General features: G+C 43.9%; 1 protein-coding gene across 3 annotated transcripts; it reads left to right on the forward strand.

The window, feature by feature from the left end:
* The first annotated feature begins 18 nt into the window (after positions 1-18).
* Positions 19-12,414, forward strand: LOC128343126 (zinc finger protein 239-like). 3 transcript variants are annotated; one of them, XM_053291678.1, is made up of 6 exons: positions 19-690; positions 822-968; positions 8,812-8,924; positions 9,059-9,187; positions 10,373-10,471; positions 11,610-12,414. In XM_053291678.1, exons 3-6 carry the CDS (start codon positions 8,864-8,866, stop codon positions 12,056-12,058), a joined length of 738 nt encoding a protein of 245 aa, XP_053147653.1. In that variant the 5' UTR covers positions 19-690; positions 822-968; positions 8,812-8,863; the 3' UTR covers positions 12,059-12,414. The 3 variants fall into 3 exon arrangements, with proteins under 3 accessions (XP_053147653.1, XP_053147652.1, XP_053147655.1); XM_053291677.1 differs by lacking the exons at positions 19-690; positions 822-968 and adding an exon at positions 4,769-5,380; XM_053291680.1 differs by lacking the exons at positions 19-690; positions 822-968; positions 9,059-9,187 and adding an exon at positions 5,159-5,380.
* The last annotated feature ends 244 nt before the right edge of the window (positions 12,415-12,658 follow it).

The raw sequence follows: 12,658 nt of genomic DNA on the forward strand, positions 1-12,658 counted from the left end.
GCCTAGCCCGAAAACTGGCAAACCAAACTAGACTAATCTACTGTTAGAGCGCATGGATGGATTGAATGGATGTGAGCATAGTGGAGAAGGACGCGCTAAGAGACCGGACAGAGCAGCGTTTCTGGAGTGAATAAGGATGATTATGCTGTGTATTCCCCTCTCCCCACGTTATTGATTAATTAATTTTAAATGGAAAAGTTAAATTTAGCACAAAATCTGCTTTGAGAACTTTCTTTGCTGAAAGGGAGTATATGAATATTCTTCATCATCATATAATATGAAGAACAAACTACAGGCAAAAGTAATAATGTGTTGTTTTTTTAAGTTAGTGACAGAACACTATCAACGAAAGAGTCAGGCAAGCCTCCTATGTGGCAGGGAGTTCCACATGCTGGATTCTGCTCCAAGAAAATTCCTTACTCAAAGTCAAAAGAATTAAAATTTAGGTTTCTGTCCTGTCTTTGCACTTCTGCTTTGGAGTACAACCGGTTGATTTCAGTGGTGTTTCATTGGTTTATATCCATGAGAGTAACTCTTGTTGAAGTTCAAAAGGCAAAATAGAGTAATAACTTTATTAGGACCAACTAAAATATTGCAAAATGGAGTGCAAGTTTTGGGCCACCCCAAAAGTTGCAGAGAAAAAGGAAGACACATACCAATGAGAAGCAACTAGAACAGCCACTTGCCAAGGTATGGCCACAGATGGTGAAAGAGATAGGAATGACTTTGATGATTTCATCACAAAAATTATGAATGGGCATTAATTAGACTGTATCTCAGATACCCTAGAGATGACTTCCCGTTCTTTTTGCATTTTCCAGCGTTTGGAGTTTCAAGCAGCCAGCAGCTCAGTTTAAAAAAACTGGCCAGGCAAATGTTCCCAGCAATCTGGGGGAAAGAGGAGAGAAGAGAAAGCGCCTACAACCTTCACCAGCCAAGCTAAAGTCTCTCTATGTCTCACCTTAGCAGTAAGTTGAAAGTGATGGGCGTGATATGGCAGCTTTCCCCAATCTTTTTTATCTGTTGGCATGCTGTAACGGCTTATATTTTGTGTTGATGGTTATAAGTGTTTATAGTATTCTCATGATCCCTTCCACTAGTGAGATATGAAGGAAATCAAGACTTCTTTTCTCCCCTGAAATGGTGACACCTTTTGATTCAATGCAGATTCAATCCTCCAGTTACTGACTTGGTGTTGAATCTTTCACTTGCAGGTCCATCAGCAGCAGACACCATAGAGACACCATAGTGTCAATGGCTAAGCCGGGGGCATCGCTAGGAGAGAGGGGGCCCATCTTCACCCCTCTCCCTGGTGGCAGTGGCCCCTGGGAGTGAGAGAGATAATGAAGACATAGGGAGGAGTGGAGCTGGGGGGCCCTCAGGGTCTGGAGGCCTGGGTTCTTTGAACTCATCCGCTCAATTATAGCTACACCCCTGAGCTGAGCCATCACCTGAAGAAATGTGCACCACCTTTGAAGAAAAGCACAAGCCTTTTCTTCAAACAGCTCAGCACCACCATCACTTAGGCAAAGGTTCCCACCATGCAGGGAAAACAAGGAGAGAAGAGAAAGCACCTCCAAGAGTCTCCAGCCAAGGGAAGGCTAGCTAGGGCTCATGTTGGCAAGTGAGTTGGGGTCATCTTGGTGAGTGATTTATAGCATAAGGCAGTGTTTCTTAACCTTGGGCCCCCAGATGTTGTTGGACTACAACTCCCAGCATCCCCAGACATGGCCTTTGTGGCTGAGGATGATGGGAGTTGCAGTCCAAAAGCATCTGGGGGCCCAAGGTTAAGAAACCCTGGCATATAAGGCATCCAGGGGGAAATGTGACCGCTGGAGGGTGGCTGGGAGGCCTGGGAGTTGGATTGGGGGCAAGGGCAGCAGGAGTGAAGTCTGTGGATATGACGGAGAGAAAGGAGGGGGATGCCACCCTTGGAACAGGGTGAGCAAGGCCAAGGGAGGCCAAGCCCTGAGATGGGGAAATTTGGAGCTGGGGCTGGGCAGGATTACCAAAGTCCACCCAGGGGGCATGGAGTGACTCACTCCTGCTCTGGTCTCCCCTAGGAGGCGATGGGATAAATGCCTCAGCGGCCTTGAAGGGTGAAGCCAATGAAGGCAGCAGGGAGCTGAAGCCAAGCCGAAGATCTCTCTGCTGGCCCTTCCAGCAGGGAAGCAGCGCTCCTCTCTCCTCCCAACCGCTGCCCATCCTTGGGCTCTGCTTCCCGCTGACGGTGGGGCTACACATTCCACCCTCCTCCAGAAATGGAAGCCCACAAGGAACAGAGGCAGAGAAGAGCCTAAGGCTAGTGAGGAGAGGCAGCAGGGAGCTGAAGCGCAGCCTGGAGATCTCTCCATCGGCCCTTCCAGGGAGAAAGCGGCCCATCTGTCTTCCGACTGCTCTCCATCCTGGGCTCTGCTCCTCACGGGGCTATATGTCCAGCCCGCTTCCCAGCTCCTCTTCCTTTTTGGATTCTCTGCAGAGCCGGGCATGTACACCCCCCCGCCCCCCAGCTTTTCCTGGAGCCTTCCTAGCCCTGTCTGGGTGAGTCGTGCCCCTGGCAACAGGATGCAGCAGCCCCCACCCTGACCCCCACAGGAGGGCTCCCAGGCCGTGGCAAAGAAAATATGGCCGGCAAGAGAGACTGGGGGAGAGGAGGTCACGAGACCCTGTGGGCCACCATGAAGACAATGGCCCCCTCACCATAGTGGGGAAGACATCCATGGAGGGGCAACTGCTACCATATGGTTTGCGTCTTGCTTTATAGGAGGTTCCCATCAGGAAAGCTGACGTGATGTGCAGGGTCTTAGGAGAGGAGAGCTGGTCTTGTGGTAGCAAGCATGTCTTGTCCCCTTAGCTAAGCAGGGTCCGCCCTGGTTGCTTATGAAAGGGAGACTAGAAGCGTGAGCACCGTAAGATATTCCCCTCAGGGGATGGAGCCGCCACTCTGGGAAGAGCATCTAGGTTCCAAGTTCCCTCCCTGGCAGCTTCTCCAAGATAGGGCTGAGAGAGATTCCTGCTAGCAACCTTAGAGAAGCTGCTGCCTGTCTGTTAAGACAATACTGAGCTAGATGGACCAAGGGTCTGACGCAGCAGTACGTCAGTACGACTCTAGTCTAGGGAGACCTGGTGAGCTGCTGAAAATGTCTTGGCAGGCTGCAAGGGGAGTCCGGGCCTTATGCTGTATACCCCAGGTCTATAGCCTGCATGGGACGAACCATTTCTCCAATCCAAAACATGTAAAGGAAGAGACAGAAACTGAGTTGGAAACTTCATTATTGGACATGCCAGTGGATGCAGGAACTTTCCTGGAGAAGACAGAAAAGACAACAACAAAAATTTATATACCGCTCTTCAACCAAAGTTCTCAAAGCGGTTTACATAGAAAAATAAATAAGATGGCCCCCTGTCCCCAAAGGGCTTACAATCTTAAAAAGAAACATAAGATAGACACCAGCAACCTCCACTGGAGGGATGCTGTGCTGGGGTTGGATAGGGCCAGTTGCTCTCCCCCTGCTTAATATAAGAGAATCACCACTTTAAAAGGTTGCTCTTTGCTGAGTTAGCAGGGATAAAAAGGAGACAAAGCACCGTCACCTGCCTATGTTGACAGAGCAGCTGAATCCAGCCAAAGCAGTGTATGTAACAACTTCAAAGTGTGTTCCTTTGAGAAGAGAGTCACCACTATCCAATTGCATATACATAGGCCGTTACAAACCAATGGATGCTTGCTGTGTTAATATTCATTTCTTTATTAAAGGTAAAGTGTATTGTCAAGTCGATCTCAACTCCTGGCACCCACAGAGCCCTGTGGTTTTCTTTTGGTCAAATACAGGAGGGGTTTACCATTGCCATCTCCTGCGCAGTATGAGATGATGCCTTTCAGCACTTTCCTATATCGCTGCAACCTGATACAGTGGCAGCGGGGATTCAAACCAGCAACTTTCTGCTTGTTAGTCAAGCATTTCCCCACTGTGCCATTAGGTGGCTTACTCATTTCTGTATTACCTTCCATTTATTACTATTACCACCTCTTCATCATTATCTGTGTTTCCCCCCCTTAATATCAAAGTTTAGGCACTACAAGTATTTATTTCTGTTATTAATTCTTTCTGTCCAAATTGCTCTTACATTAGTCATATGCCAAGCAATCTATATTTATTATTTATCATATTTTTATACCACCTGATATGTAAATCTCTAGGCAGTGTACAAATAGCATTGTACAAATAGGCAGTGTACAAATAGCATTAGAGCCAGCGTGGTGTAGTGGTTAGAGTGCTGGACTAGTTCAACAAGTTCAAATCCCCATTCAGCCATGAAACTAGCTGGGTGACTCTGGGCCAGTCATGTCTTTCTCAGCCTAACCTACTTCACAGGGTTGTTGTGAAAGAGAAACTCAAGTATGTAGTACACCGCTCTGGGCTCCTTGGAGGAAGAGCGGGATATAAATGTAATAATAATAATAATTGTACACCCCAGTATGTGAATGGGGAATATCCCATGCAGATATACCCTATGGAAATATTGTCCACAGGATACGGCCTTGGTTAGCAAGCTCTATTTGTAAGTACAGTAGTAAAATATGCAGAAAGGTGTGTAGAGAAAGAGGCACTTTCTATGATGCCAGCTAACTTGGCAAAGAGGCACCTTTTAACGTGGTGATTCTCTTTTATTTAGCAGGAGAGTAACTGGCCCTATCCATCGCCAGGTGTCTATCTGTTGTTTCTCTTTAGATTTTGAGCCCTTTGGGGACAGGGTTCCATTTTATTTGTCTGTTATTTCTCTGTGTAAACCGCCCTGAGCCATTTTTGGAAGGGTGATATAGAAATAGAATGAATGAATAAATGAATGAACAAATAAATGTCTGAAGTAAAAAAGAATTGTTCCAGGGAGCATGGCTGTAACCTTTAGCGAGGTTGCTAGGGGCAACAAGAGGGGTTCTGTGTTGGTTAGTTTAAAGTTTTTGAGAGAGTAGGAATTTGTAAAGAGAAGAACCATTAAAAAGGGGGGTGGGGGCATGTTCGGAAATAAACCCCACAGAGTAAATCGCCATTTGGAAAAACCCCTGGATCTTGCCCTAAAGAGGTGCCAAAGAGTACAGAACAGCCTTCCACTATCCATGTTTCTTTCTTTGCTTTTTACAAGCAGATCCAGCTTCCCCCCCCACCCCATATTCAAGGAGTTAAACGGAAAGAGCTCTTCTTCCTAGAGAGGATCAGACGGAGAAAGCTGCAGCACACGGGGAACTGCAGAAAGCGACTCTCCTTCCTGTCCCGCCTCTTCCATGTTTTGGTTTTGGGTTTTTTGGCACCATCCATATTGCAGAACATTGAGGCTTGCAGATTCCCAGAGGTTGCAATGCAAAGGTTGCAAAGAGCGGGTGAGTCAAAGCAAAGAGGGGAGATCTGGGGAAAGGCAGGCAGTAAAGGAGAGATCTGACATGAGAATGCCTGGAAGAGGGTTGTAAAGAAAAGCACCAACCCCCTCCACGGATGAAGGAGTCTCCCTCCATGTGGCATTTGGTCCGAGATGTGTGTGAAGTTTGTTTTCAGTTTTTCATCTGAGATGTTACTTTGGCTTATACAAGTGCTCTTATATGTCCGCCGCTGCCACCAATTATATGATGAAGCCTCTGTAACTCTGTTGGTTTCTTTACCCGAATATAACATGGCTTTGCAGGCATGAGGAGGGTTTGTTACGGAAATCATTCGGATGTACTTTAAAACAAATCAGGTAGAATACTTCTGTAGAGATGTTATCTGAGGTTTGTTTGTTGCACTGCTGATTAGTAGGACTGAAATCTTGCTTGGTTACAAAACTGATGATTTGAACTTCTCACAGCACTACTTTACATAGTATATAAGGCTTTTCACCTTTGAACCCAGTTCCTTCCTAGAACTGTACTTCACAACCAGGCTTTATTACCGACAGTCCTAATAACCCAGTCCTTTATTTTTTGTCTGTCTTATCCTTTGAGTCTCAGAACAACTCCTCTTTGAGGCTGTTACTGCCCAGACCCAAATACCCACTCTAACTGAATTTCACTTCCAACTTCTGTCACTCTCTGCCTCTTACTGCTGTCCAGAGCAGTAGTGTTCTGGAGGGGCGAGTGGTGATTGATTGATTAAGTGCCATCAAGTCGGTGTTGACTCTTAGCAACCACATAGGTAGGTTCTCTCCAGGATGATCTGTCGTCAACTTGGCCCTTAAGGTCTCTCAGTGGTGCATTCATTGCTGTCGTAATCGAGTCTATCGTCCTCTTCTTTCCTTTCCTTCCTTTCCCCAACATTATGGACTTCTCAAGGGAGCTGGGTTTTCACATAACATGTCCAAAGTATGATAGTTTTGAGCCTGGTCATTTGTGCCTCGAGTGAAAAATTCTGGATTGATTTGTTCTATGATCCATTTGTTTCTTTTCCTGGCTGTCCATGGTATCCTCAAAATTCTTCTCCAGCACCAAAGTTCAAAATTGTCAATACTTTTTCTATCTTGTAGGGTATAAATACTTTAAATAAAAAAATAAATTATGATTGACAGCTCCAGAGTTCCAAGCCAATTTGCATAAAAGTAGTCCTGTACCATTTCATGACATGTCCCCCTACTCATCCCTAATTACCACTATCGTTTACATCTCGATGATGTGTCTAAGCAAAAGATGTTTCTCTTGCTAAAGAACAACAATTACATAAACCATTTCATAAAACAAAATAACTTTACATTGAACATCACAGTACACATTTGTTTTTTTTGTTTTTTTACTTACATTACCTTTCTGGATGTCACCTAAATGGCACAGCAGGGAAATGCTTGACTAACAAGCAGAAGGTTGCCAGTTTGAATCCCCACTGCTACTATATCTGGCAGCAGCGATATAGGAAGATGCTGAAAGGCATCATTTCATACTGTACGGGAGATGGCAATGGTAAACCCTTCCTGTATTCTACCAAAGAAAACCACATGGCTCTGTGGGTGCCAAGAATCAAAATCAACTTGACGGCACACTTTACCTTTCTGGAAAGAGCATCTGCTACAACATTCTGTTTACCTCGCAAAATCATATGCTGTTGTTGGGTTTATTTACAAGCACAAAAGACGATGACCATGGGCTTGTTGAAGGTCTAATTACTCTTAGCTTTAGCATGTCCTTTACTTCCTCCCTTAAAGTATCCAAAACTTTTCCATTTACCTTGAACCTTTGCAGTCCGGTGGGCGCGTAGTTTCCAATGTTGATCTTGTGCCTGAAGTGAAGAGTCCTGTTCTTCCTGGCTAGTTGCTGAAGATCTCTCTGTACTCTTCCACCAGAAGTTTCTCCTTGGCTGCACAACACCTCCAATTGATGACCATTCATTCTCACCCCTGATTCTATTTAGATGAAGATCAAGACATTTTAATGGCCAAAGAAGCCAGGATGCAGGAGTGGAAAGAGATGATCTCAGGCTCGAATGCACTGATGCACCCAGTTTTGTTTAAAAAAAATTATACCCTGCCTTTTTCTAAATAAGGCAGCAACGGTAAATTAAAAATCAATATACAACCAAAAAACCCAGTAAAAAAACCCAACAACCCAAAAAAGTGATCAGAATATCACTTTTTAAAGTTTTAAACAGCAAGAAGAAACAAGCAGAATAAAGATAATTGAAAGCATAAAATTCAGGGGATGTTCAGAAAAGCCTGTTGGAATAGCACCATTTTCAGTCTATGTTTTAAAAACCAGTAGGGAGGGTGCCAAATCAGGTGGCAGGGAGTTCTGCAGGGCAGTGGCAACCAGAGAAAGGGTAATTTCATGGGTCACCACCAAAGAAACTTTCAAATGTAGTGTAATGTGCAAGAAAACCTCTATACAAACTGATGATAGGGGTAGATTTGTATGAGAAGAGGTGGTCCTTTAAAGGTAGTGATCAGTATCTTAAATCACTAGAAACAAAGTGTATTGTCCAGTACAAGACCATACTTCTGAAGTCTGTGCAAGCAAAAGGTCTTAAAGCTTAATAGATCCATTGTGTTCTATTGGTTTTGTGAACCTTTTTGAAGGGTTTCGTCTTGGTTCATTGTACTAGCACAGTGTTTGTCTGGATATCAGTCTTTCTATTCTACAACAAATCTCAACTTTGAGAGACAAAGCACACACACCATTATATTGAAAGATCCCAGATAAAACAATCATAGCATATTTAAATAATTAGATAATCAAATATCACCATTTACAAACATACGTGTGCATGCACACACACATTGCCATTAAAAAAGAGCTGCCTCCTAGCTAAAAAGTATGATGAAGATATTTAAATATTTTATATTAAATATAGAAATATTTATTTAATTCTTTACTCAGTATAACATGTCCAGGAGAACAAAGTGTGTGTGTATACACTCATATGCACATACATTTAAACACAACAGTGATATAGAAATATATTTTTTAAATAGACCATGTTCTAGAAAAGTTTAGCTATTTCCAAAATATGCATATCAACATAGTTAAGATAAGAAATATACATGCACCCAAGGTTATCCCTCCTTTTGGCCCTCTTCGTTAGTTCATGAAATCCTTACCTATAGAGAAATGGATCCTTCCATAGTAGCACATGTTACTTATGCAAAGGTAACAAAAATGTTTTTTGAGTGGGTTTTTTTTTTTTAGCCATACAGCTTTAAAGGGATCTCATGGCCCAAAAGCTCACGAATGTACTCACCTGTACAAAAGCTCACGAATGCACTCATCTCCAGTGGTAAAGTGTTTTAGTCCCAAGGTACTCTAGTTCAGCTACCAAACTCCTTCAGACTATTTCTGTTTCTTTCCTCTGCTGTCAGGATTTCCTGTTCCTGAATTGGTGATCTCTCAGCTTCAGCAAAGGGGAGATCCATGGAATCCAGATCTTCCATCCAGAAACAAGAGACCAATATCCCACTGGACGACGGACTAGGTAAGAGAGCAAGCAAAGCTAACTCACTAGAAAGAATTAGTACTTTGGCAAAGCCCTGGGGTTACCACAAAAAACTATTATCAATTTCCCTCTAGTCCACATAAAGGCTAGCACACTTTAATTTTTCCCCTCAGGGTATCCTGATGTGATAATAAAACTTGAGCAAGATGAGGAGCCATGCTTGACCATAAAGTTGGAACAAGAAGAAGAGCCTTTGGGATCGGCTGACCAGGAAAGTGAAATCTTACTGGGCACCACCTCAGGTGAGGACTGGGCTCGGCTCAGAGTGGCACTGGACAGAGATGCAGGGGCAGGGCTGGCTCCATGCTTTGTAGATCCCAGGATAGGAGAGCTGTGTGTTCTGCTGCTGCTGAAAGAGGGAGAAGCGAGCTTCAGGCCAGTCTGTTGCAGCAAGAAGAGATACAGGGCAGCAGTTGGCACAGCAGAACTTCGTCTCAGCAACCTTGTAAGTACTGGGAGAATGAGGGTACTGTGGATGTCTCTATAAAAAAGGCAGTGTAAGAGGATGTGCTCGGTGGTTTCAACTTCGGAATATAGGAAGCTGCCATATACTGAGTCAGACCATTGGTCCATCTAGCTCAGTATTGTCTCCACAGACTGGCAGTGGCTTCTCCAAGGTTGCAGGCAGGAGTCTATCTCTCAGCCCTATCTTGGAGAAGCCAGAGAGGGAACTTGAAACCTTCTCCTCTTCCCAGAGTGGCTCCATCCCCTGAGAGGAATGTCTTACAGTGCTCACACTTCTAGTCTCCCTTTCATATGCAACCAGGGTGGACCCTGCTTAGCTAAGGGGACAAGTCATGCTTGCTACCACAAGACCAGCTCTCCTCTCCTTAACTTGCCCAGCATTTCAGGGACACAGACGTTCCGGGAAGGGGATCTCCTTGTATCTTCCATCTAACATCTTACAAGGTTGCCAGGGCGTATGAGCCAGTTTTATGTCTCCCTACTACTCTCTGCCTGCAACCTTTGAATAACATATAATGTTGCTAAGTTCTTTGTGACAGCATACAAAATTCGCTTGGATCTGACTGCCAGCAAGAATTAATCAGGCTCGACACAAGTCATACTTGCACTGCCGCCCCTGCTACCCAGTTATTCAGTTTTCATTTTACCATGTTTTAATCACATTTTAATTCTAATCTTAACTATTTTGTAACTTCTCATTGACTTTAGTTTTATGCTCACAGTCTCTAACTTCTTAACCTCTATGCATTTACTTTACCATATTTTAATTAACTTTATAACACTCCATAGGTTTTAGTTTAACAATAATAAGATTTTAGCTTTAACTTCACAGTTACTGTCTCTGCGGGCACTGACTGTTTTTAATGCTACTGTTGTTATGTTTTATCTTATGGTGATCAAAGACCGAAATAAAGATATTGATATTGACTCCTGACTTCCTTCTCTCTCTTTTTTCCTTCCAGGATTTCCTGCTGTGATAATAAAAAAGGAAGAAGAGGAAGAGCTGTGGGTACCATATTACCAGGGCTCTGAGGAAAGTGCCTTCCCACCTGCCCACTTAGGTGAGAGATGGATTTAGCTGAGTCTGGGTCTCTACATTCAACATCTGTTGCAAATCTCTGTTTTTCACATCTCTCACACAGGACAAAGTAAATCCAGAGTGTGCGACTAAATTAAAGGGCTTAGGAGGCTAGATTTCAGCTAAACATTAGGATAAACATTAAGAGCAGTTCGAAAATAGAACCAGTCACCTAGTGGGGTGTGGGCTTTTTCTTGCTGGAGGTCTTCCAGGAGAGGCTGAACAGGCATCTATGAGGGATGCTCTAGCTCTTAATTTCCTCCATTGAGCAGGACTACATGACCGACAATCCCTCCAACTCGATGATTCTGTGAATGAGTTTCATTATTGGACAGTTGTTTGGTTTTGTCTCTTGGGTCCAAAACCAAACTCGCCCAAATCTGGTTACTAAGATTCTCTGCCCAACTTCCAACTACTGGGGACAGAAGTTGGTAAAATGTTGGGCAGAGAATGTTGATAACTGGATTTGGGCGAGTTCAGACAACAGGAGTGTATGCTCCTTAAGGTCACTGGAGAGGAGAGCTGGTCTTGTGGTAGCAAGCATGACTTGTCCCCATAGCTAAGCAGGGTCTGCCCTGGTTGCATATGAATGGGAGACTAGAAATGTGAGCACTGCAAGATAGTCCCCTCGGGGATGAAGCCGCTCTGGGAAGAGCAGAAGGTTTCAAGTTCCCTCCCTGGCTTCTCCAAGATAGGGCTGAGAGAGATTCCTGCCTGCAACCTTGGAGAAGCCGCTGCCAGTCTGTGAAGACAATACTGAGCTAGATAGACCAATGGTCTGACTCAGTATATGGCAGTTTCCTATGTTCCTCTCCTTCCGACTTGATACATACTTAACAGGCAATTGTCTGAACCTGCCCTATGATTCAGAGTGAGCTTCCTTAAATGCACAGTAATTTGGTTTGGTCTTGTGGGTCCAAATCCAACACACTGTATTGAATCATGTTAGCCCCCATTTATGTTTCTTTCAGCAATATGTTTTGCTATTTATTGATTGCCCTTTGAACTCTCTTCCCTATAGATCATAGGATGGAATGTAATAAGCACCAGAGCCTTTCTGACTAAAGTTTCTGTCAGATATTTAGCTTATTCAGCTTGTGGTTCTCTGTTTATTTCAACAGAAGATGCGCACACAAGGACCTATGTGGGAGAGAAAGCGAACAAATGCTCAGACTGTGGTAAAAACTTCTCTCAGAGATCTAGCCTCATTAGACATAAGAAAACCCATACAGGAGAGAAACCGTACAAATGTTCAGAGTGCGGGAGGAGCTTCAGTCAGAGATCTATCCTGACCAGACATGCGAGAACTCATACAGGAGAGAAACCATATAAGTGCTCGGAGTGTGGCAAAAGCTTCCGTCACAGATCAGCGCTCCTCAGGCACAGGAAGACGGAAGCAGGGGAGAGGCCGTATCAATGCTCTTACTGTGGGAAGGGCTTCATTCAAAGGTCGAACTTCCTCATACACGAGAGAATCCATACGGGAGAGAAACCATATCAGTGCCTGACCTGTGGGAAAAGATTCATTCAAAAGTCGCACCTTCTTATCCATGAGATGACACACAAGTGAGAGGAACCCTATCAGTATGGAAAGGGATCCACTCACAGCTTAAGCCTTTTCATCCACAAAAGAACCCACACAGGAGTGAATTCATATCAGTGCTCTGACTCTGGGAAAAGCTTTGTTGACAAATAGACCCTTAATTGACACAACATACAGGCTGCAGGATTCAGGTTTTTTAATGTTTTTGCTTGAGTATGTTTTACACACACACACACACACACACACACACACACACACACACACACAAAGGTGTGAGAAAGAGAGGGACTAGGAGCAATCCCTGAGAACTGATCTTGGGTTGTATTGATTACAGCAGTTCTGAACATTTGTTTGATTCTAATAAAGCATTCTTGATATTTTTATTTATGGGATTTCTAGTCCACTCTATCTGGCTCAAGATAAGTAGTGTGTATGGTTTTTTATTTTGATAAGTATAAAAGAGTAAAAAAAACTTGCAATATAAAATCTTCCTTTTCATGCCCACATTATTTTCCTACCAAAAGCCAGTTGCAATAAAAAAAGAAAAGGTCCCAGTTCCACTTTAACTGTGGATCTGTTGCGAAATGTGTTGTAAATTTGCCTGGAAACAGAGGCTGAGACATCCAA

Source organism: Hemicordylus capensis, chromosome 2, assembly GCF_027244095.1.
Source record: "Hemicordylus capensis ecotype Gifberg chromosome 2, rHemCap1.1.pri, whole genome shotgun sequence".
Taxonomy (NCBI): Eukaryota; Metazoa; Chordata; class Lepidosauria; order Squamata; family Cordylidae; genus Hemicordylus; species Hemicordylus capensis.

What these genes read in the sequence shown, in the direction of transcription:
- LOC128343126 (XM_053291678.1), top strand. Translation starts at nt 8,864, where the DNA reads ATGGAATCCAGATCTTCCATCCAGAAACAAGAGACCAATATCCCACTG. An exon ending in CTTACTGGGCACCACCTCAG is followed by an intron (nt 9,188 to 10,372) that starts GTGAGGACTGGG and finishes TTTTCCTTCCAG; the next exon opens with GATTTCCTGCTGTGATAATA. An exon ending in CTTCCCACCTGCCCACTTAG is followed by an intron (nt 10,472 to 11,609) that starts GTGAGAGATGGA and finishes TTATTTCAACAG; the next exon opens with AAGATGCGCACACAAGGACC.